The sequence below is a fragment of the Python bivittatus genome, unplaced genomic scaffold (assembly GCF_059951505.1).
Source record: "Python bivittatus isolate LINGU-HERP-01145 unplaced genomic scaffold, Pbiv_v1 ctg000850_np1212, whole genome shotgun sequence".
Taxonomy (NCBI): Eukaryota; Metazoa; Chordata; class Lepidosauria; order Squamata; family Pythonidae; genus Python; species Python bivittatus.
In genome coordinates, this window is record NW_028277112.1 from 40,740,898 (window position 1) to 40,766,137 (window position 25,240).

General features: G+C 37.5%; 1 protein-coding gene across 2 annotated transcripts in view; it reads left to right on the top strand.

Annotated features, from left to right (window-relative positions):
- Positions 1-19,783, top strand: part of KLF9 (KLF transcription factor 9) — a 35,420-nt gene extending 15,637 nt beyond the window's left edge. For both annotated transcript variants that reach the window (XM_088130534.1, XM_088130535.1), the window contains one exon: positions 14,983-19,783. In XM_088130534.1, the coding sequence (XP_087986660.1) occupies positions 14,983-15,212 (230 nt within the window). In that variant the 3' untranslated portion in view covers positions 15,213-19,783. The remainder of the gene's footprint in view (positions 1-14,982) is intronic.
- The last annotated feature ends 5,457 nt before the right edge of the window (positions 19,784-25,240 follow it).

Here is a 25,240-nt window from a genome sequence, read left to right on the forward strand (position 1 = left end):
ACAGATAAATATGTAGATGTTATCCAAACTGAGATAATCTTCAGATCTTATCTTCTATTCTTGCTGCTTAAATAGCCAACTTGTCCACAGAGAACTATGAAAAATGGAAAGCAACTTTGTTCTTTCTAAGTGAGATCTTTCCTGTTTGTTGCCTATGCTGACTGTATTTGCAAAAACTATATATCTAATATTTTTTTTATCATAGTGCTGTCCAAAAGAATATCAGCCATTGCTTCCATGCAGTGGTCATAGTCTGGTATATAGCAAATATTTTTCCTATGGAAATGGAAATTCACGCATCTTGGGTCTGAACCCATTTTTTTCCTTGACAGCATTGGTTCCTTTATGCTTTCCTGACTCTATATGTTTGTAGCAGACTGATTTTTTTTTAATCACTTACATGAAGGAAAAGGATGCCTTGCAGGTTGCTGCCAGCTGAGCATGGAGTATCCAGATGTTTGTGAATAGTGGTATTCCTAATTCTAAGATTAGGTCTTTGGAGTTAAGTGTTTGGGACAATTGATGCCAGAAGACAAATGTAAAAGTAGAATTGCTGTGAAAAACATGAATATAATGGTGGTTTTTCTGAAACATGAAAAAAAAAAAAGTCTGACAGAACATTGTTGATATTTTGCTCTAGTCCATAGAGACTTAATAGCTTCTGGATGATTCTGGGACATCCATGGCTTGAGAGGGGATGATGAAAAGTCAACAGCCAAATGCTAATACAAGACAGTGGATGAATGCCTGGACAATGCAGGATTTGCGGGGGAAATCATGAGTGACACCAGTTCTTTGGGAAATAAAGAAGATTGCAGTATATTTAGATAATAGTTAAAATGGTTTATGAGGGTTGAATTGTTAAGATTGTGGGGACAATCTTTATTACTCCATCTCAACCCCTGTATCTATTTATGGAGTCAATACTAGCTTAATAAAAGTCCATCTTTACAGTCTTGTTTTTTCAACTAGTTCCCACATTATCTGTTGAAAAAAGCTGCTACAATTTATAATCCCAAAATAAACAGCAACATAAAAATACCTCTGCAGAATCACACCACAGGTCCATTTAACTTACAATTCTGTTCCCAAACACAGAGATGCCCCAAGGGAATCCATAATAAGAGAGTGCCCCCATCACTTAAGGATTAGATGGTCTCAGAATGTGGATCTCTGTTGTGAATAATTGTTAAAGACACAAGATTTATCTTCTTCAAGTGGATCTCACCTTTTCTGAGCCTTTCAACTTAGTAGTATTCACTGCTTCCTGTTATCTAGTGGTGCCATAGGTTGAGTGTATGTTTTCTTTTTTTGTGTACTGTGAGAGATTGTGGGTAGGCTGAGAAAGGAATGGAAGGCAGAGTAGACAACAATCAATCAACAGACAAAGAGTGTTAGCAACTTATCTCATAAGTGGCAACTCAGCCCAGGTAATGAGAAAGTTGGGAAGAAGCTTTTCAAATAATTCAGAGATTCTCCCTTAGTGAAGTCAGTATAAATGAGGGTGGGAAATTCCTCTTAAAGTTTCCTAGATTTTGTGTTCATTCCAAGACTAGCATTAAAGATACCTTTCTGAAATATGTTTAGTTCTTGCTACCTTGACTGTGCCAGCAGCGTGGAGCTTGGCAAGAACATGTTGCCAGTTGTTGCCAGATGACAAGTTTGACTTCTAATTCAGTGAAGAAGGAGGATGGGATGGGGGTGGGGGTCTATATTTTCTTCATATCACTGACCAGGTCACCCTGATTAATTTTACATGACTTCTTACTGGCAGACAGAGTCTCTAAAGAGATATATGATGTTGCAAAATTCTGCCATTTGACAATGAAACATTGTTTCCTTAGGACCCAAATGAGCCATACATATCAGTGGGCTTAAGCCTTAACCATTATTGTTTTATTGTCTGTATCTCTGGCTGTGTTCTGGCCTAAGGCCAAATAAAGTATATTTGAATGTATTTGATTACCTTTAATATTTAAAATCACATACTCTTATTTTCATTTTCTTAACTAAAAATATCCAAGGCTTTAGCCTTCACTTGTTGAGCAACCAGATACAATCTAGATTCCAAACATAATTGTATTATAAGTTAGGGCTGTGCAAATCTTCGAAGGTAGCCTTTGATCTGACCAAGCTTTGATCAAATCACTCTATCAAAGCAGATTTGCAAAGTGAAACAGAGGCCCATTTTGATGCAGCAAAACAAATTAGGCAGCTGCAAAGCAGTTTGCAGCCTTGTGAATGTTTTGCAGATTCACCAGCTTTTTTTGCTGCTTCTGAAGTTGTTACAGATAATATTCAATGCTGCAATTTCACTGCCGTACATGGAAAATGTTGAGAAGGGGTTGAGTGGCATGATGGGCTCTCTGACACTGACATGTAGCTGACCAATGAGATTCATCCATTCATTGAATTCTCTACCACAGTACTTTTGGAATGGCAAAGCTAATTTTGCTTTGGTCATTATTCACTTTCTCAGCTCTCAACCTCTTGAATGTGGCCAGCCTTAAGTCTTAACTTTGTTCTTCCTTGCAGTAGTGGAATGTCACACTTCGGTGCTGATCTTGTCAACCCAGCTGGGGAGTTTAACTCAGCTCTCAGCAATCTGAACATTGGCTCAAAGCCCAGCATGCATTCTTGGGTCAAACCTTCCTTTTAAATTCTGTCTGATTGGAGTAGGTTTAAGTCTGCTCAGAGATGCATTACTTTTAAGAAGGGGGATCAAGACTCTAAATGATAGTTTCACTGTGCCCTTTCCCTTCTCTGTGATTTGCTTATTTCTGTGGCATTGTATGTTACCGTAGCAGCCTGCTGTAGCTCTGCTGAGTAATTAATATGCCATGTTGTTAGCAAACCAGGATGACACAAGTAAGTCAATGAGCATTTCTCCAAGACCTTCCCAGAAGAGGCTGGGTTTTACCAGGATGCTCTGCCCAGACAGATACCCTCTGATTCTGGTGGTGAGGAGTCCTTCACAGGAGGAGCCAAATGTGCCAATCACCTCTGCCACCCCTCCTGACATAAAACTCAGTGGAAGCAGGTCTACAGAACTGCCCAAAGCCAAGTCAGTTAGTGTTCTTCAGTGTCATTAAATTAGCAAGCAAAATAAGTCAGCAAATTAAAAATATTTGTTTTGTTGTATTTTATGTTATTTCCAATTCTTTTCCTTAACAACTCCTAACATGTATTTCATATCTCTATTTTTTCCCCCAGTGAGGGTAGAGTCATCCTGAGTCCTTGCGCCATAAGTCCAGACTTCAAAAAAGGAAGTTGTGTGTGTGTCCTTTTACTTGGGAAAGTATAAAAGAATTTAAAGATTTGAAACAGAAACTCTAGACCAGGGTTTTTAATTTTTTTTTAGGCTGCAGAACCTGTTTGTTAAAAAAGAATAGTTCCTGGAACTCCTGATCAAGAGAGTTGGGCTTGTGATAAACTCCACTTGTGAAAGTTGGTGACATAGCAAGTCTGAGGGGAAGAGCAGTATTGAAGCGAGATTGGATGACTGAGTCCATTCAAGGTGTCCCCCCCCCCCATTAGTTCCTTACAAAGAGTTCCCCCCCTTAATTCTGTGGAACCGAGATTAGAAAAAAAAACACTCTAAAATTTCTGAACTTAATAGCTTTCAAATGTGTTGGGAACAAAGCTCACAGAATTCCTAGCCATCATGGCCAATGCTCTACATTTTCCTTTTCAAAGTTTTTCTCTTGAGGGAAGTTCTCTTACAGTTTTTCAAATTCAAAGCTAGTCAGCAATCTGAGAATTGTAGTCTCAATACATCTGTTGAGGAAGATTGCTCTAGTTAGAGAAGTATAAGAACTTTTCTGAACCAAAACAAAGGCCTTCTGAATCCAGCATTCCCTTTTTCCAGAGGTGAGGGCGCAAAGCCTTTGTATTAGTATTGTTTCCCAGCAATTGGTGTCTGTGCTTCTGATTACTAGCAAGAGTAGTATATAGCTAAATCTAAGAGCCTTTGAGTAGGGCTACCAGGTCTAGGTTAGATAAATCTAGATGACAGCCATGTGCCCAAATATTCTGTATCTGCTGCATTTAGTGGCTGTTTGGACTTTTGCAGCCCAAATCTAGTAGCCCAGCGTGACATTGTAAATCCCTGGATTTGTCCTTGACTTAGGGTCTCTTGATATGGATATGGATCTGTGTTTTGTTTCAAGTGCTTAAGAATAAGCAAGGATGCTTCTTCATGCTTCAGGCCAGCCATTACCCAGCTCCACCCATTGCTACTGCCTTAATCACCTCTAGTAGTTTTCTGTCAATAATTGGGACTGAGAGAAGGTATGCTAGGCCATTTTTAGAAGTTGCTCTGGACCTACAGAATCTTTTCTCCTGCAGAAAACCAACTGCTAACGGTTAAAGTTTGGAAATTGATTATAATTAAAATTTCAGTGGTCGGTAAATAGGTTGATATTTCATTAATTTAGGTGGTTTAAAACTGGAGTTTATATTCCCTGTAATGTGTGAGGGTTACTGAGAAACAAAGGAAGTTCCGGCATGGTTTTGAATGCTGAGGAATGCTGAAGTACAAAATATGCTGTCTGTAAAAAAAACAGTCAAAGCACACCCATACAAAAGGTTCTGTTTTAAAAAATACGTGGAGGTGTGGAATGATTCATGGTTGTCAGCACTGAATAGGAATTCTGCAAAAGTGGGAATACCCTGTAACTTTCTATATATAACTTTGTTAAATATTTTTTAAAAGAATATAAAAATGAACACAAACTAATATAAAATAAGAAAAAGAAAAGAAAGAGAAAGAAATGAAAGAGAAGTGCAAGAAAGGAAAAAAAGAAAAAAATAGAAAAAGAAAAAGATGAAAAGAAGTAGCTTCTGATTTTCTTTATAGCAGTTATAAGTACATTTATAAGTATACCTCTTATTCTATGGTTACAGTATGCCTCTCTTCTTTCTATAATCTATTCTGTTTAATCATCAAAACTGTAAATCATAAGTTCATTTTTTCTGTTTCATGCAAAAAGTCCATAACGGATTTCCAGTCAGCAATAAATGTAGATATTGTCTTTTCTCTGATCAAAGAACTATCTCAGCATGTTCCATCGTCTTCACCAACCATTCCTTCATTGTGGATACTGCAGAATCTTTCCATCTTTGTGCATAGAATAATCTCACTTTGTACAAAAACAAAGTTCCATGACTTTTTTTCCAACTGTTTGTCCACCAGTCCCAAAAATCTCTCTGGTTTCAGCTGTATATTAATCTTTAAAATCCTCTGAATCTCTGTATGCATTTGAATCCAGATTTTTTTGGCTTTTTTACATGTCCACCAAACATGATAAAATGTCCCTTCTTGTTGTTCACATTTCCAACATAAATTTGAAGTGCCTTTATACATTCTAGACAATTTCTCTGGTGACAAATACCAACAGTACATCATTTTATAAAAATTCTCTTTAAGATTATAACATAATGTAAATTTCAATCCTTTCAGCCACGTATTTTCCCATTGTTCCATTTGTGTATTATAACCAAACTTTTTAGCCTACTTTATGATACAATATTTCATGTGTTCTTCTATTTCAAATTTCAATAAAAGTTTAAACGTTTTAGCAATTATATTTTCATCATTTGTACATAATCTATTTCCAACTCAGTCTTAGAATATTCAAAATCATAACTTTTTTGTCTACTTTAAATATTTCTAATAATTGTAAATAAGAGAACCATTGACAACTATATCCCTCTGCCACCAGTTCTTCTCTTGATTTTATTTTACATTCCCCTTGACAAAATTCTAATATCTCATGATAAGTTAGCCATTTGTGTTTGCCTATTATTTCTCATTTATAAAATGCTTCTTGTGCTGGGAGTCACAGAGGTATTTTTGGGCACAACCTGGGTTTGTATCTATTCCATATTCTCAATATGGCACGTCTAACATAAAGGTTTTTAAAATCTACATTGACCTTGATTTTGTCATACCACAAATACCCATGCCTCCCAAATCTCAGTTCATGTCCTTCTAACTCCAAAAGCCTTCTGTTTCTCAGCAGCACCCAGTCTTTCATCCAACCCAAACACCAAGCCGTAAAATACAATTTCAAATCAGGTAAATCCAGTCCTCCTCTTTCCTTTGCATCTTGTAGCACCTTATGTTTAACTTGTGTTTTTTCACCTGCCACGCAAATTTAGATATATCCTTTTGCCACTATTTAAATGGTGCATCAGTTGTTAAAACAGGTATTGTCTGAAATAAAAACATCATTCTAGGTAAGACATTCATTTTTATCACAGAAATTCTCCCTAACAACGACAATCGTAATTTCTCCCATCTTAACATAACTTTTTAAACTTCATTCCATATATTAATTATTTTGAAATAATGCACAGTTCATATTTGATACCAAAATGTTACCTTCTTCTCAATCTTAAAACCTGTTTTATTCATCAGTTCTGCTTGATCTTCTGTTTTCATATTTTTTGTTAACATCTTCGTCTTCTATTTATTAATCTTAAAACCTGCTAATGCACCAAATTCTTTTAATTTGCCCATTATATTTCAATTCCTTTTAAAAGATCTTCCAGAACCAACATCAAGTCATCTGCAAAAGCCCTTAATTTATAAGTTTCTTTTTTAATCTTTACTCCCACAACCCTCTCATCTTGTCTTGTATCTCTATTCAGTGTTTCCAAAGATAAAATAAGAGAGGGGACAGTGGACATCCCTGTCTTGTTCCTTTTTGTATCTTACAGGGTTTTGTTAAATCTCCATTAACAATTATTCATGCTTTCTGTGAAGTGTAGGTCGATCTTATCCATTTTATGAAGTTCTCTCAAATTCATATCTACCAGAACCTTAAACAAGAAAGCCCAGTTCAAATTGTCAAAGGCCTTTTCTGAATTTAAGAAGATCAATGCAGCTTGTTTTTCATTATGTTGCTCTAAGTATTCCAAAATGTCCAACACATTTCTGACATTGTCCTTTAACCATCTTTTAGGTAAAAACTTACATTGATCCTCATGAATAAATTCTTGTAAAATTATTTTTCAGTCTATCAGCTAGGATTGTTGTGAACAACTTGTAGTCATTCAATAATGATATTGGCCTATAATTTTTTGTTAAATTCAAATCTTGTCCCTCTTTGGGTATTAATGCCATATTGGCCTCTTTCCAACTCTCTGGCATCTTTCTTCCCTGTGGGATAGAGTTTATCATGTTTTGTAAGGATTGTGAAGGTTTATCCTCAAAACATTTACTGTATAATAAGAACCTAATCATCCATTTGGTCCAGGAACCTTTCCTAGTTTAATCTTTTTTATAACTTCAGAAATTTATTTTATTGTTATAGGGCCATACATAATCTGTCCCTGTACCTCTGTAATCCTTGGTAAATTTTGTTTCTTTAGATATTCATCCAATTTTTTCTACAGAGATGTCACTTCCTTTATACAAATTAGAATAATATTGATGAAATGCTTTTTGTATGGCCACATCGTCCATTAATACAGTATCTCCCTCTTGTAATTTTATTATCATTATCATTTTCTTTTCTTTTTCTTTTCGTAATTTATATGCTAGCCACTTCCCTGATTTATTTGGAAACTCAATTTTTTGTTGTTTTGCATAATTCATTTTTATTTCCATTTCTCTTACTGTTAACATAGATAATTGCCATTACAGAAGCTTACTGTGTTGAGAAATACTTATCTTCTCTGGAAAATTGTTTTAATTCTTCTTTTTTTCTCTTTATTTCATCCAAAATAGCTTGCGTTTTCTCTTGACTCTTCAAGTTCACTGTTATGTTGTATAAAATGACCTCTAATAATAGCTTTATTTGCATCCCAAACCATTCTTAAATCAGTGCCTTTACCTAAATTATTTTCAAAAAATTATTTTAGTTTCTTTTTACAATCCTCCAATCTTGCTTCTTTCCATAGCAACATTTCATTCAGTCTCCATCTAAAAGAATTAGATTTTCTTTTGTAAATCAAAATCACAGGATTATGATCCAAAAAAGTCCAAAAAGCTTCGCCTCCCACTTTTTCTTTATGCTCCTGTGCCTTCAATACTTTCGTCTCTAATGGCACTCCGTAGTTCCAATCAACATCACAATCCATATCTCCATAGCTACATCTCCGTAGCTACAGTCAGCATCACAGTCTTGCTTAAATTATCTTTATCTTTTGTTTTGCAAAATCTGCCAATTGTCTGCACTCTTTAATAGTAAACAGAAAACATTCCCATGAAGATTTGGTTCATTTGTCTAACTTAATTCCAATTTATTCAAAAGCACTTTCACCAAAAAAAATCTTTCAAAATAACTGTCCCCTTTATCTATTTTAAACTTTCTTAGATCAGCTCCTTGTTAAGCTTTTTGCCATAATTTTTAAGTCCTTAAAACCCCTTTCTTTCTTTATTCCTTTGTAATCCAGAAAGAATTATAACTCACCAAGTGGAGTCTTATCTTACTGCTTAGAAAAATCTCTCTTTAGCTTTAAATTAATTGCATCCAAAAGTGATTAAGAAATGAGGCAGCTGAACTTTGTGTCCATATAATAGGCTGCAATTATGGCTGTGAGCTTGATTGAATTCCCTCGACTCCCAGCTGCTCAACTCACGAGCCGACTGCAAAAACCTCAGATCCTGCATCTACTCACGAGTAGTGGCTGCCTGGAGTGCAAATGGGTGACCTCACGACTCTCCTTTATCTGGAAAGGCTTGTGCCAGCTGATCTCTGTTGATCTGGCTGCTATTCGGGGATGTCTAGTTCACCATGATCCTCACCAGAAGCTCTCGGCAATACCCTGTAACTTTCTATGATAAGTCTGCCAGTCTGCCTAGTAGAGCTCCTCTCAGTCAAGGTACAAATGACCAGGCTCAAATTAATCTGTTTTGGACACATTACACAAAAACCTAACTCTCTAGAAAAGGCTTTAATCCTGGGAAAGGGGGAAGGAAAGAGAAGCGGACAACCAGCACCAAAGTAGATGGACTCAGTTACAGTGGCAATTAGTGCATTATTGGAACACCTGAAACACCAGGTTAGGGATAGATCATCATGAAGAAAATCTATGTGATTGCTAGGAGTTGAAAATGACTTGATGGCACATAATAATTTCCCACCTTGAATTGATATTACATTACTACAAATGGATACCCAATATGTTTGTAAAAAGACTTTTGTGTGGAGAGAGAGTAAAAGCTTAAAATCTCCTTTTCAGTCTGATCTTCTCGGGAGCCCTCTCATTAAGCTTGTGTAACAAAACGCCTGCTATATAGGATGTTCCTGCTATTTGTTCACAGCTACATTTCATTTCTCCTCTTTACTTTGATTTTAGAGGCCTCCAGGATAAGTGTCACTAATCTATGAAGATCATTGCCAAGAGGATAGATTCAAAGCCAAACAGCAAGTGCAAGATAGTCAGTTTAAAGAAGCAATTGCTCTCTTTGGTCAGTGATTTTACCCACTCCCTGGAGTAATGTGGACATGACTAGTAATGGCAGCACTCAGCTATCACAGTTTGACTAATGCCCGTTTTTGCCTTGACCCTAAGAAATAAATATATTTTGGGCTTGGGCTTGGATGTGTTTCAGTCTTATTCAGAATCAAAATATGTACCTGTATTTTTTATTACCTTTTCTAGAGCCCTTAGTCAGAAGTTTCAATTTCCAGGGAAACACAATATATGTTTTTTCTATTTTTTTTTTCCTCATTAGATTTATTTTCTCTCAGTAGAAGCTGAACTACCAATGCAGCTAGAACTTTGTCCATCAGGCTGCTTGGGACATAAAGTAAAATAAAGTGAACTTGGGTTGATACGTTTTATTGAATTCCACGATACATCAAAAGTGTAACTGATAATCCCATTATCTGCATCTTGGGCATCTCTGGGAGATTGTGGGTGGGCATGGCTTCCATCTTACATTTTTTTACACACACCCAGGGGATGCCCCTAATAACATATATTTCTCCTGGGATACCTGGGGTAACAGTGATATTAGCATTGGTATCAGTCACAATGCAAAGTGGAAGTTAGATTTTAATGGACAGATACTTGGGAAGCTCAGGAGGAGGACTTTTTTTTTAATCTTCAGAGAACGTTACAAAGAACAGTTTGACATTATATTATATTCATGAACTTATCTAGGTAATTTTCATTTTTAATATTTGCTTGAAAGTAGAGTCAGGTGGTCTAGGCCTTGTTTTTATGGACTTGCAAATGCAATAATTATATGGATAGCCAGGTTAGGGTTAGGTTTCCCTCTACTTCCACACTGTCTGAATGCATATCAAGCCAATACGGATTAATTAATTCATTACTGTGTCCCTTTCTCCCATCAGAATGTTCTGTTGTTTCACTGGAATCATCATCCAGCAGAAAACTTACCACAAATCTCAAAAAGTAAACCAATCACTAATTGTCTCCAAGTTTTATAAGTTAATTGTACTTAGTTTGAGATCAAGCATCATGGTTGTTTCCTTGCAGCAGCTAATGAAAACTTAGTCTGCAGACAAGTGAAGTGCTGCAGAAGTGTTGATAACACTATCATAATAACACCATTGATAACACATGAAACCTCAGGGAAGGAACTGTTGAAGGATTTGGAGTTACAGCCTCTCTCTTGTTTTGGAACAGGTGATCCAAGACTTGGCTGAGCTTGTTCATGTTTTATCCAAAATTGACCTAGCAGGATTCTCTTCTCTCCCCAATTGTCTCAAACAATGCTGTGGACTCAGTTCCCGTTTTTGCTTCCCCCCCCCTTTTTTTTTTTTAGTTTAGCTCCCAAGTCCAGAACAAACATGGTCATTTTTCATCTCATTATGTTACTGTGGTTAAATCTGGGAGGAGAGAGCTTCAGCAACTTGACATTTTATGAGACATTCCTCTGTTTTGGAAGACTTCATTATTATGCTATTTGAGGACACGCACTCTTTCAGCTGGAACACTTCCTTCAGCCGCTTTATGGGATACTTCAGTTTTGCCAAATACTGAAGCTCCTTGGTGGTTTACAATAGTTTTGGTGGTTTAAATGGCACTATTAAATAATAGATAATTGGTGATAGCTATAGATTTATGAAAACCCCGCCACCCCTGCAAATAAGCTGCATATCCCACCAAGGCCCTAAATGTAGAGTTATGCATCTCCTTGCTCACTTTTTCAATTGAGTTAGGTTCTAGTCACCCAACCTGGCTTTGCATTCTTTATATGTAAGAGTGCTTGAGATCTTTCCCCAAGTTTAAAATTATTCATAATAATATACAAATACCAAACAGTTGTTTATCACAAAAGCTTCCTCATGACACAGCAGTTTCAGAAGTTTTAAATTTTCATTTAAGGATTGGATTGAAATAGTAAGATGTTATAGATTTATTAAAATGAGAGGGCTTTCCTGACTCCTTTGGGGAGAAAGTCCTCACATTTGGGAGCTGTTCACTACGGTTCACTCCCTTAAACTTACAGATAATAAGTTTATATCTCACCTGCTGCATTAGCTTATATGGCAAAATGGCTATTGCTTTGTGACTAGTTTAGTTTATGTATAAATGGTACGATATTCTTTTCTAGGTTCCATGCTCAAGCTTAATAAAACAACCTCTATTTTTCCCCCCAGTGAGTTTAAATGAGAACATTATTGGGATACTAGTGAGTCATTCTCAAGATTGAATAATTAGTATCTATATTTCCATTCACTACTTCATTCAAGAGTAAAAGCATCAATATCTATTTATAGTGACATGGTTGGCAACATTCTCCAATCAAGGACTGTACTTCCAGCTTGAAGACTGGTGCAATACTTAGATTTCTAATAGCCCCCTTTTGGCTTTTTTTTTTTTTTTTTTAAGGAAAATGAAGCTTCTAGGCCAAAGAATTTGAGAATATATGATCATCTGGATCCAGTGACATCTTAGGCTGCAGGGACTCTGAGCCACAAATGAAGCCCCTTCTACATCCCTAAGCTCATAAGAAGATGCAGCCATATTCAGAATTCCTTTTAAATAGATGCAGATCTGCCTTTCCATTACAGGTAATCCTCACTTACTGACCACTTTTGGGACCAACAACTCCATTGCTAAGCGACCCAGTCATAAAGTGAAATGGCATGTGACCACACTGATTTACAACTTCAGTTCCAGCTGCAGTCGTTAAGTGAATCACCATGGGTTGTTAAATGCAATGTCACATGACCGCAACTTGCAACTTCCTGCTGGCTTTCCCAATGACTTTGCTTGTCAGAAGCCAGCTGTGAAGGTTGTAGATGGCGATCACATGACCAGCATACATGTGCGCCAGTTGCCAAGTGCCTGAATTGCGATCATATGACTGCGGGGATGCTGCGACGGCTGCAACTTTGAGCACTGGTCATAAGTCTCCTATTTCAACACCGCTGTAACTTCAAATGTTCACTGAACGAACGGTTGGTAAGCGAGGACTACCTGTAATTAAATTAGAACACCAATACATGTTGAGGTTCAGTCTGTTTGCTGTTATAGCAGAGGGACTCTGGCAAAGCACAAACAGCTGCAGGCAGTTCTGCAGTTTCCTTATAAGCAACAATCCTGTAAATCCTCTTATGAAAGTCCTACATATGTCTGAATATTAGTTTCAGAGCACAAATACATTCATACATAGTTTAATTCATATCGCTCATATATACCTTGCTACAAATAAATCAACACCCTGCCTTGCTATCCAGATCAGACATTCCAGGCACAAAGCATCTGTGTCTTCTTTGTGTACATTCTGCTTGCTGCTTACTTTAGGACTTCCACTGAAATATTGTCCTCACAACCGGATTTGAAAAACTTGGAGAAAGCAAGTGTGTATGAATATCTGGGAGGTTATGTCATCTTTACAGATCCGTATCACAGATATTAGCATCTCTCTGAGAGAATCTGTAGGAGTAGAGAAGCTATGGTTGTTTGCTCAAGGTAAATGACTTTCTTAGCACATATAATTAGTTATATACATTGTTTGAGAATGTTGAGGATGGATTTTCAGTCACATTGGTCTCTTTTGATACATCGAAGGCGATTGGTGAGGAAGTAGAGTTGTGTGCTTTCTTCATCAAATCAGCTAGAGAAAAAGAGAGTAAATTTATTTTTCTCTATTTTGGGCTTTGGGCCCTTTTAAGAAAAAACAACTTTCTTCACAGTTACACTTTATTAAGATTGTCAAGCAAGAGATTTAGCACACATACAAAAATAATCACATCATACAAGCTGCTTTTGCACATGGAAAAGAAGAGGGGAAGAAAATTGGCATACACTTGTAGAGATGATTCATAGAAAACTAAGCTCTCCTTGTTTGCATTCCTGGATTCCTACCCACTTGCAAATGTTCAGATGAAATATTCTGAAAGTTTTACAATAAATAATGTTCTGACCCACATTCCATTCCTCTTCTAACAACAAAAACCATTCATCTTTGGCAGGGATTGGGGAAAATACATATCTGTTTGTATGAGCACTGAAATAATAAAAATCAGTAGTACGTGGAAGGATATGCATGGTAGATTTTGCTAGTAGCAATCACATCTGTGGGAATCAGATAACTATCACAATGGCCCATGCAAGCAGTGTTACAATAGGAGAGTTTCTGTTGGTCACCTTTAGGATGTCTACTAATAGGTTTACTTGTGAAAGCAATACTATCGTGCGTACTTCTGAACAGCAAATCCACTGTTAAATGAGGCTTGTTTAGCAGAGGGGTGTGTATAGAGTTATATGTATTTCCTTACATCAGCCACATACCAATGCATAATGATTCACATTTAATTTTTATTCAGTCAGTTTTCCTTTAGGAGATTGTAAATGGTCCAGACCTCTGTGCTAGATAGACCCATAAGTTGACTTCAGCAGCATTTCCTGAAACAGGTTATAAAGTTATAGCACACAGTCAACTGTATCATTTGGCTGGTCTTGAAGCAAGAATTCTCAAGTTTGCAAGCTGACCAGATTTTAATAGAATGTACAGTTTGTTAGAATATTGAAATATTTCTTATTCAGTCAGATGGAAGACATAGTTGTTTGGTAGTGCTTATAATCTTATGCAAAATCAGACAACTTATTTCTTTAGTGGACATTCTAGCAATACTTCATGTCAATAGGAGGTGTATCTCATCTCTGGAGAGTCCCAATACGCTGTTTAGTCATACTTCTTCTGAAGAACTGTTTCCGTATTTTGTGCTGCTGTCAGCCTGCTTTCATTTTCAAAAATAAGAATTTGAGGGGAGAAATTGCCTTTAGAACCAACTAAACAGTAAAAGAAAAACTTGGTAAGGGCAAGTTGTTTTACAGAAAACTATTACTCTCATACTCTAGAGCTCAGAACTATTGTGAAGATGCTATGGCTTACTATGATAATTTTCGGGCTTTCATCTCCTTGGATAATAAAATAATGAAATACCATAAATAGTATGGTTTAACAAAGTTCTTGACATCGTGTTCTTTCTCCTCTGCCAACTTAGTGCTGCTGCACATTTTTTTGGGGGGGGTTAGTTAAAAGGTGGCACCTGTATTCAAAGACATCACTTTTGGTATCACTTAATATCAGAAATGTATGTGTCACTTGACCATTGTTAAGGCTAAGGGCATGAATGATTGTGTTCTGTATCAATTAAAAGCAAGGGTCTAAATAGGGATGAGAAGGCAGTGCCTCGGTGATATAATTCATTCTTTTAATAACTGATAGAAATGCAGCTGTTCAGAATCTCTGACCGATGGTGCGGACAACTTTTCTGCATGAGGCTTCTAGATAACTGTGCTTGGAATGTATGATTAGAATTCGGGTATCAGGTATGTTGGATTCATGTCTCTAAACTGAGTTTTTATTGGTAGTAGTGGAATTGATTTTAGCATTGTGCAGACACTGAGCAATAATTTATGGGACACTGTTCTTTCTTTCATAGTATACCTTCCTTGAAATTCTGCCTGTGCTGAACTAGTTCCGTGTGTTTATTGGCCTTTGAATAAATCGCATCTCACTCATCTCACTTTTTGTTCCTTCAGGTGAACGACCATTTCCTTGTACTTGGCCAGAGTGCCTTAAAAAGTTTTCCCGCTCGGATGAGCTAACAAGGCACTATCGAACCCACACTGGGGAGAAGCAGTTTCGATGCCCACTTTGTGAGAAGCGGTTTATGAGGAGTGACCATCTGACAAAGCATGCCCGTCGCCATACTGAGTTCCACCCTAGCATGATCAAGCGATCTAAAAAGACCACCTCTGCCTCCTTTTGAACAAAAGACTACAACTGGGGTTAGGGTGGGAGATGGCCATCAATGAAAAAGGCAGAATTGGATCAGCACAAATATGTCCACCACTGTACAGTAAAATCCCCCTACTTGCATTTTTAAAGCACATGTAGCTGGAAATTAAAAGATTAACATTTTGTTCTGTCCACCCTGCTGTGCTACCAACCACAGTCTTAAACCAGTGGCTGCTGGGTGGGTGTGGGGAGTGGGGGGCCGTATGGGGATCAGCCGAAATAATGCAACTTTTTATAGTTTAAAGAATCAACACTGGTGTGTGGGTGCATGTGTGTGAACACAAACACACACACACACATATGTATATAAATATATGTGACTGGGTGATTTGACCTGTGACACCACAGTAGTGATTCCAAGCTCTTTGTGATTGCTGTGTCATGGACATGTTTTGTTGACTAATGTAATGCTGCTTGTATTTTAAAACAACAACAAAAACAAAAACAAACAGTTTAGTGAAACCACTTTCCAACTCACTTAAGTATTTTTCAAGTAAAACAAAACAAAAACATTGTAGCACATGATAGATGGAATTTCACTTTTATTTCTCAATGGTCCACCCTGTTCAAGACTGTTAAGGAAAAAAATGCATTGTTCACAGTGCCAGATTGGTGGAAGGAAACTGTACTTTTTACCAAGTTATCCTTTTTTGAGCTGCTCTTTTTTCCCAGTGGAAACATGCACAGAAACCAATTATGAAACCAAAAGGAAAACAAGAAATCAGCTGGCATCACACATCCGAGGCTATTCTTTGCCATGTAGCAAAGACACAATGCAGCCTAAATCGTACTAAAGAAATGTGGCAGAAGTTTGAGACTGAGTATTTTTCCTCCTTTAGCCGTTCCTAGACTTTCATCCGAAAAGCAACCATATACTGTACTGTACTATATAAATACCACTACCAGTGCTTTATTCTGCTGGGTTTTGTTGGAATGAATGCGTAACAGCAGCAACCATCTTGATAAGCTACCACTTTTGTAAAAGTTTTTTTCTCTTACGACTCTTTCTCAGTGGTGCATTTTCTTCACCTCTCGCCAGAACTGTGTGTCAGCCAACGGAACTATGCGCATTTAGGGTCATAGAGAACCTTTTCTTGTTTTGTTTTCTCCTACAGATCGTTCTCTATGTGGATGAAAACGACTAACACTAATTTTTTTAAACTACTTTTTAACAGTCTTCTTTTTCATAATTTGCAGCTGTTATACAGAGTCTGGGGAAACCAATAACAAGCAAACTAACTGCAAACTAACAACTGCAACTAATTCAGACTCCAATGCAGGAGGTGTGTCAAAATACCTTTCGTGACATAGCCTCGCCACTATGTACCTTGCAATCTTAATCCTCCGTATCAGGCTTGATACAGTTAATGATAATGGCAATATTTCATCTGTTTAAAATGCTACAGTTTGCTCTTCAGAACAGAGGCAACAACATCATTGGAGGAAAGCTCTTGCATCTAACCAAGCTGTCATCTTCGTTAATGTTGAAAGCATGAACCTGATGAAGGTTGTAATCCATGGACGTTCCCTCCCCCATCTCTCATAATGGTGGAGAATCATGTTTACAGACTTCCCCAGCCCTTGACTCTTCTTTCTCATGAAGGAAGGAGTGGTGCAACTGTCCTCCGTAGGGCTAAATTTGTTGGCGAGGAAATCACATTGTAGCCAGAGGGATTATACCAGGATCAGTTTGCCCAACTTTGTAAAGAATCTGTACATACAACTCTTGTAAAGTATACCTGCTATGACAGTATCTTGTTCTTGTTTCATCTGATAGAAAGCTAGCTTCCTAGAAAAAATAAAATAAAACATCTCAGAGAGTAGAGTATTCTACAATTGTCTGTGGCTTCCAGCACTAGAACTCAATATGCATCAAGCATTTTTACCTATGTGGTTCATTATAAAACCTGTCTATGCGAAGAGAACAGCTTTTAAATAAAGGTGTTGGGGCAATGAACAACTTACGGCATTTTAGAAGCAAAAAGGGATGAGTGTTCTTCAGTGAAGACATGTCAGGAAACCAAGCACACTTTCTACCTCCGTTTCAACTTCTTGAAACGTTTGTTTTATGATAAACCAAAATTAATTTCTGGTGTCCAAAATAAATTGTAGGGATGTTTGTTCTTCCTTATAAAAATAGGTAGCCTGGCTCTTTCTACTGCTCTAGTGTTAAAAAAAAAAAGTATTCTGCTTTATCAGTACTGTTAATGCTGCCTTGTTTAATAAGGGTGAGGACTGTGTGGTAGGTCAGCAGCTCACAATGTGATAGTATTCCAGTCGTCCTCCCTTTCTATATGAAACCAATCCTCCAGAGCCTAAGCTCTAGTCTGAGTCCTACTAAACAGTTTGCCAGATCTTTACTGTTGCTTTGGTGTAGGACAAGTGCAGTTTTAGCAAAAGAGAGCCCAAAAGCTGAATGCTGTTATTTCACCTTTTGTACAAAGCAAGCCACAGGTACTTAAGTGGCACCTCCTTATCAGGTCACAAAGGCACATGAGAATAATCAGGTTTGGTGAGATTGTGGCTAGGGCACTTGCCTATTTCCTGACAGCTGTGGGCTTGTTTCTTGATCTCATACTATGTGACCACCTCCAGTCCACCTGAAGGTTCTAAGTTGGTCCCTTGGGCTGGAAAGTCCTAGACGGCCAAATGGTGCTAATCCATGTTGCTCCCTTGTGGACTTCAGGTCAGGGTATAGAAATGGCTTTGCCTTCATCACACCAGCCAAACAATTTGGCATAATAGTTTGCCGTGACCTAATTGGCAGCATATATTATTTGAAAACAAATCATAGGAACTGCTCCTCTCATTCCTAAAAGGATTCTTATGGGCAAATCCAACCATAGGATATATAAAACAATGACTAGGTTGATTTTCTTAACAGCTCTTCCAGCTATAAAAAATAGTGATTCCCAAACACATTTGGGATTCACATTTGTGATATTCTGGTCATTATAATGAGGTGTGCACGATCCTGCTTTCATAGATAATTGGCAGTGTGTTATTTCTAGTATTGGAGTGGCCACTGGTTTGTGGCGAGTAGGTTGTCTGACATGTAGGTAAACCCGTTATATGCTACTGCAGATGTCTCCACTAATGTGTACTGAGAGATGATAAACGTTCTAGATTGGTAACCATTAAACATGTCAGATCACCGACTTTTGGCAAATAGCCACAAAGTTCTCCAGCTATGGTGCAGGGAAAGCAGCTGCCATGATAAGCTTTTAATTGGGGCCATCATGCATACCAAGTTAGGCTACCAAATGACATTGGCCTGCTTCCTATATGTTTTAGACAATGTGTGCATAACCAGGTCTTAAAAGGGCTGGTCTGGCATTTGAAAGCAAACAGCGTTGAGAATCTTGGACACAATTTGTCTGCTGCATAAGTCATGTAAGACAGTTGATTTGCAGGGGAGAAAGGAAAAATGAGGTGCTTAATTCTTTCTTACTCACAACTTTCTTCTCAAACAGATCTCTTCCTCAGGCTAAATCAGTTGGCAATTTGAGGGGAAATTGGGCAGGATTAAGCATGTATAGTACCAATGCTTGTGCCAGCAAACTGTTTTCACTTTGCAGCAGAAGCAAGGATTTCTTCAACCATGCTTGCTGACAAGCCCACCCAGGTCCACTATATTTGTTAAAATGTTTTATGTGGGAAATGTAACTCTCATGCCTGTGCCCTAGAAAAGAGATACATGGTTCAAGCATCCAGGATTTCCATGAGGTTACTCTCAGAAGCAGAAGACTGTTTCTTTGGTTGTTAATCTCAGCATGCTTTCTTGAAAGTAACGTTCCTTCAAATTAATGAAACTCGCTTTCAAATAAATCTGGTAAGCAATGGGATGTAAAATATGCTTTTTAGGAGTCTTCCAAAAGTAACATCAGAAATTACCCAAAGTTTATTAACCACTAACAAAACAATAAAATAGGACAAGTTTGTCACCTTTGGTGTAAGAGTAAGCAGTGAATTTCACTTGCAAATTTGACAGTGCAGTGAAGTAAGTTGCAATCTTTTAACAAATAGGAATTTGAGAAGAGGCTACAGCAGGTGTTGACAAGAATGAAAAATCAAGTTCTCGGTGAACATATTTGCCATGCCACTCTGGAAATTCTTGAAGAGTGCTGACGTGAAAGCGGCTCCTCTCCTCTGTTCAGAAAGACCTTCCTAGAGAAGCCATGGCTTTAAACTATAGCTATACAACATCTTTTGTGAACAATTTTGATGACTTCTATACAGGTCTCTCCTCTGTTTGTTGACGGACTTAGCCCAGTATGCACCAGACATACTTTTCAAATGCTGTTTTATTGCAGGTTAACAAATCTGTAACACTGTAAAATACCAATCTTTACAACTTTAATCCATTTTATTTTTGTACAGTATTCGTATCCTTTCTAAGTTATTTTGCTGTCCTGTTTTGTAAATCATATGAAATTGTAAAAAAAGAAAAAGAAAAAGAAAAAGTAGGAGTAGGTGTTTTTGTACATATGTATATAAAATGTCCAAATACTTAAAAAAAATAAAATGAAACAAAATGGAAAAGTTGTTTGGGATGATTTGTATCAGAGTGTGATTACTCAAAATTGGATAGTAATTTAGCTACTACAGAAAACTATGAGAGGAAATATCTCTCTGTTATCAATGGAGATGAATCACTTTCCCCATTTTGATTCTTCCAGATCAGCAAGACAACTCCTTAATCTTCCAGTCACTTAGGCCTTTGGAATTGAAATTCAATATATAGCGAGGTCATTAGGTTGGACAAGGCTGATTTAGATAGATAAAAGTAAAACAAGCAATTAAAATGGCAGAACTATAAGATGGATAACTTTTTTAAAAGGTAAAAAAAAGCAGGAGAAAAACAAAAATCAGAGAAGCTAGCAGTTAAAACCAACCAGTGTTTTAAAAGGTCAGAACAAAAGAAAAAAAGATATGTTCTAGCCAGGGTTTGGGAAAGTAAGGACCCTCTAGATGTTTGGAGTATAATTCTTACCATCCTTGAGGAATTTATAGGTTTGGAAATCAACATCTGGAAGGCCCAAGGTTCTCCATCCTTGCTCTTAGTCCCTAGCTCTTGCTAAGAAGCCTGCAAGAGAAGACTTTGATAAATCTATCCCACAATCTGGGCAGTGCCAGTAAAAAGGCTCTTTCTGCAATTGCCCCATCTCAACTATGGATGTGTAGGACACTTAGGGAAGAGCCCTTGATACAGCTCTTAATTCTCAAAGAGATTCCATAGCCCTCTGAATGATACTGGGCTTTCAAGATTAGTATTTTGAATTGCACTAAAAAAACAATGGTGCCTGGAAGGCAGCAGCCTTGTTTTGACTCTGATAGAATGTGGTTCTGGTAGTTTCACCCAATAGCCCAAGGAACAGTATTCACATATTTTGAAGACTTTGCATAAGCTTTAAAGGCCCTTCCACATGCCACACATACCTTATCCAAGACCCTCAGTTGGTCAAAATATCTTACTGATAAAGCAGCATCTGTTACCAAAGTCAAGGTAGGTACAAGGGCAACACCTTGACACAACCCTCCACTCCCCAGCATCTGCTCCCACATAACCGATCCTTAAGGTAGAGCAACTAATCCAGAATCAACCCTCACTTCAGAGTTGTATTTGTAAAATTCAGCATGCACTTTGTGTTAAATATGAAATGGTGTTGGTTTGTTCCTTCCCATCTTCTCTGATGTGCTGGCTGTTCTGTCTGACACAAAAAAAGGAATGTGTGCCAAGATGAGTCATTTATTTTTTAGTCTTGATTCAGGAGTTCTTATTTTTCAGGGGTTCCTCATGCAAGTTGCAACAACAGGAGGCGGTTTCAATAGGACAGATATTGCCACAGTTGCACTTCGAATGTCAAGGCCAGATTTAAGAACAATCCTCTCCCCACAACCACAACCTGATCTTTAATAAAAGGTACAACATTTGTCTCCTGTATCATCATCCTGTGCTATTTTATTTTCAACCTGTTGTCCACTTTGAGTTTCCTATGGGTACAAAGGCAAGGTATATATTGGAGAAATAACCAAGTTAAGCAATAATTCTTTATTCCACGTATGTAAAGAGCTATTGTGACACACCGTGATTTGATTATATTACTTTCCATCTGCATGTGCCAAGAGAAATTGCAAAGTCAACGCTCCAAGTCTACGCCTTCCAGAAGAGTTAGCCCAACTCCCACAGTTCCCTAGTTAAGCAAGCAGCATGACCTTTGGGAGATACCAGACATGGCCATGGTGGGTGGCAGAGAGGAGGAGGGAAGAGCAGGAGCTTTCGGGTGATCCTGTATTATTATTAAACTAGGGACACTTTTTTTTTGCCCCTGTTTTGGCATTTATTTTGGGTTAGAATTAAGGACAAGAATATGTTTTGCCTTAGGCTAAGAGCACCCATTCTCTTCTTATTTATGCTAAACATCACAGCATTCAAATTGGTCCTATGTGGTTACAGATTATGGGAAGTGAAATCTAACGTATCCGGCAAATGCTAGGTTGGGAAAGATAGTTGCAAAGCAATGAAAAACTTCATTTGGAGAACTGTCTGAAGACTGGGGCTTTGCTTTACAAGCACAGCTAGAGGAAGACAGCCACATTACAGAAGAATGATTCAAACTGGACATGATAGGCTCTTTTGTTTAAGTTCTGTTTTACTATACCCTTAGCCTTCTCAAAATGTTGGGTAAGAATTCTGTATATTTTTAAAGTACACATACTTATGATCAAAGCTCAAACACAAAAGAGCAAAGTCATAGCAAATTCATCCAATCTACCTGGGCACTTAACTCAAACCTTAATATTCTGTGGTACCCGATTCATTCTGGTATTCGGTATCTTTAACTCTTTGCAAGGGAATCTGATTAGCCTGGTCATATCCTAGAGAGGTAAAGAACTCTGAATAGCCCATAAGATAACAACTTCTTATCAACTGCCACTTTCCACTTCGATAAGTCACTTTGATAAGTGTTTGTCTACCAAAACGAACGAGATTAAGCCTCAAGGAAAAAAGTGGATATTAAGCCAATAGACTTTTAAAGTCAATATTATATTACTTAACTTTGTAGAATCTGTTTTCAGTACTAGCAACACCTGAACATTCATCCTAGTTTAATATTTTAAACATCGCTATAATGTTCTCTTCGTATTTTTGATAAAGTATATTTTCTACACAACAGCATCGCAAATTTTTTATCAGTCTTTTTCCAACATTTCCCTACAGATCTCAGATCGTACCTTCAAATGCATATTCATTTTTTAATTTGTTTCTAAGCCTTCTAGCTTTACTTGCAAGACAGCTTGTAAGTCAGAGAACATTAAGTCCATGAAGATTGCCATAAAAACGTAACATTAAAAATAATCCTAGCCACAAATAAAAGAAGAGCAAGAATCTTAACACTTTAGCAGCTAGAAAGTCAACAGGAAAATATGCAAAAGACAGCACCCTTCTGAGCCTTACAGTAATCCTGTGGATATTTACTCAGAAGTAAGCTCTATTGAATTAAATGAATCTACTCACATGTAACTCTTTATAATATCCTCAATTATATTTATTTAAAGAATTTCTATGGCCTCCCAACTTGAACACTGCAACTTCAGACAATGTACAAAGGTTCTAGATGAGACCAATTTGCCCACCCCTAAAATCTAGCTTATTTAATTCATATATATGTATTCCATATATATGTTTATTAATATATTAGTATAATTTGAAATGTAAACTTGTGTGTATTAAGACTGTAACAAGAACTCCTTGATTTTTGGGTACAGGTGCATTGAGCCAGAATAACTTTTTGTTTACAATTGCAAGACAACAGGGATGCAAAGGTTTGCTGGGGAAAACACAGAAAATGATTGTACAAGAGGATGTAACTTTATGGCAATCTTTCATAACTTCAGCTCCTCCAAATATGTTCGACTTGTTAGCTGATAATTATTGTTGCATATGAAGTTGGGAATGACTCTATGTACTAAATAGACCATCACAGGAAATCATAAGCTTGGGCCATGCAAACTTTGGTACTGTCTGGATGGTGCTAAACTCCAACTCCCTGCAATTCCAGCCAGCATGCTCAATGGTAAAGGATTATAGGAATTATACTTCAACAACAACTGGATGGCAAAATGTTGCCCAACATTGCAAAGGCTAATAGGGTTATTTTTATAGATATCCTGAATCCCTGTTACCTGCAATCCTATCTGCAACTCCCCCCATCCAAACGGCCAAAACTCCATTCTTTCTTTAAGTTCAGTCCAGTCATTATTTAGCTATTTCAAGCAGAAAGATAACTCTGTCTTTCCAATAGGTTCAAAGTGTTGACGGAAGCCAGCTTCTCTCTTATCTGCAATTTAGCAATCCCTCATGACATTACTATCTCCACAGGACCAGTGTTTGCTTCCTTTTTTTTTCTTTTTCTTTCCTGGCTCAGATTTCCAGAGGTGACCACCATCAGTGTAACTTTTCTACATTCACCACAGTTGACAGAAACTTGCTGTAGAGAAGAGCAGTCCAAAATAGTTTTCAGTTGGAAAAGAGACCTTCCTTTCATTCTGAAAGTCGAGGGTATTGATCCCCTCTTCCTTCTAGCTTCCAAGCCCACATGGCAAAACAGGTATCTGGCAGTTGGTATTAGAGTGACCTCTGGTGGTCATCTAGAGTCAGTTTGATATTAAAGAAAACCCATGCATTTAGAATTCAAAAATTCTGAGTGTAGCAGTTTGTTTTGAGTAACAGAACTGAAATGAACCTAATTCAAATTCCCCCCTGCCCACCAAAAAACTACTCTTGGTTGCTCTAAGCATTCTTAATTTTTGCAATATACATTAAAATGAACATGAGGTTCCTTATTGCAGTTATAAACAAATGGTTCAGTACTCCTTGTTGATCTAACTATCCTGACTTGCACTCTTACAGTTAACACTACCTTCTATCCACTCGTTAGGTAACATGGCTGGAGTTTCATTCTCCTTCTTAACTCCTCCCAACAGATACCTTATTTAGCTGCATGATGAAAGAACAATGTAGCTAATCCATGTTGCAATGGCACACATTGTGTTACACAAAGAGACATTGTGTCTCTGTATAAAGATGGGAGTAATAATCTCTAGAGTTCCAGGAAAAGGAAGTGATGAAAGCAAACAGAAAAGTTCTCAGCGTCAGAAGACAATGGAGAAAAGAATGAGCTCTACATCTGCCCAAAATTAAGCTGTTTGATTGCTATAATGAAAATCAACTGACTAGAAAGGGCTATATTTGTTATTTAACTCTTCAGGAGAGAAGGGATAGTTTTCCCCCTTCATTTCCAATAAAGAGTTAGTTATCTTATTTTTGTCTCTATATCTACTTGTATAATACCTTTAACAGTTGCATAAAACCACAGTTAAATAAATGAGGAACATTAACAGTCCCTGTGCTCCTAGCACTGCAGCATGGAATTACTGCACTAATCATAGAGGTATAATAAAAAGGGCTTCTTTTACTATTCACATCATTATTTTTTTCTTCTTAATAGGAGAGAACTGTTTAAGACTTCTCAGCCCATACTTAATGGCCACAATCAGAACTAAAGCCCTGCACGCTGATGCCAGCCTACAAGAAAAATAAAAGATAAAAATCACAGAAGAGCAGCTAAGGTTCATGCTTAACAAATTTTGTGGTGTAGTTGCAAACTTCATGGCTTAAAATGTAAGCTTTTAAGGAGGAATCACATGTACCGTGGTGTGCTGGAGCCAGCTTGCAAGAGCTGACTGTTAAATTTTCTGGAAGCTGGGTAGCCGGTTGAGAGCAGAGCTGAGCCAATACACTTATTAGCGTGCCAATCAGCTGTTCTGCAGCTAGTGGCATAGCACAGCAGTGGCAACAGGGCAGGCAGAGCCAGCTCTTAATCATTTGCCTGCACACCACTGCATATATATAAAAGTAAGGAAGTCACTTGAGAAATAACTAACTAAACCCAATAAAGCAGGGTTCCTTAACCTTGGCAACTTGAAGATGTGCGG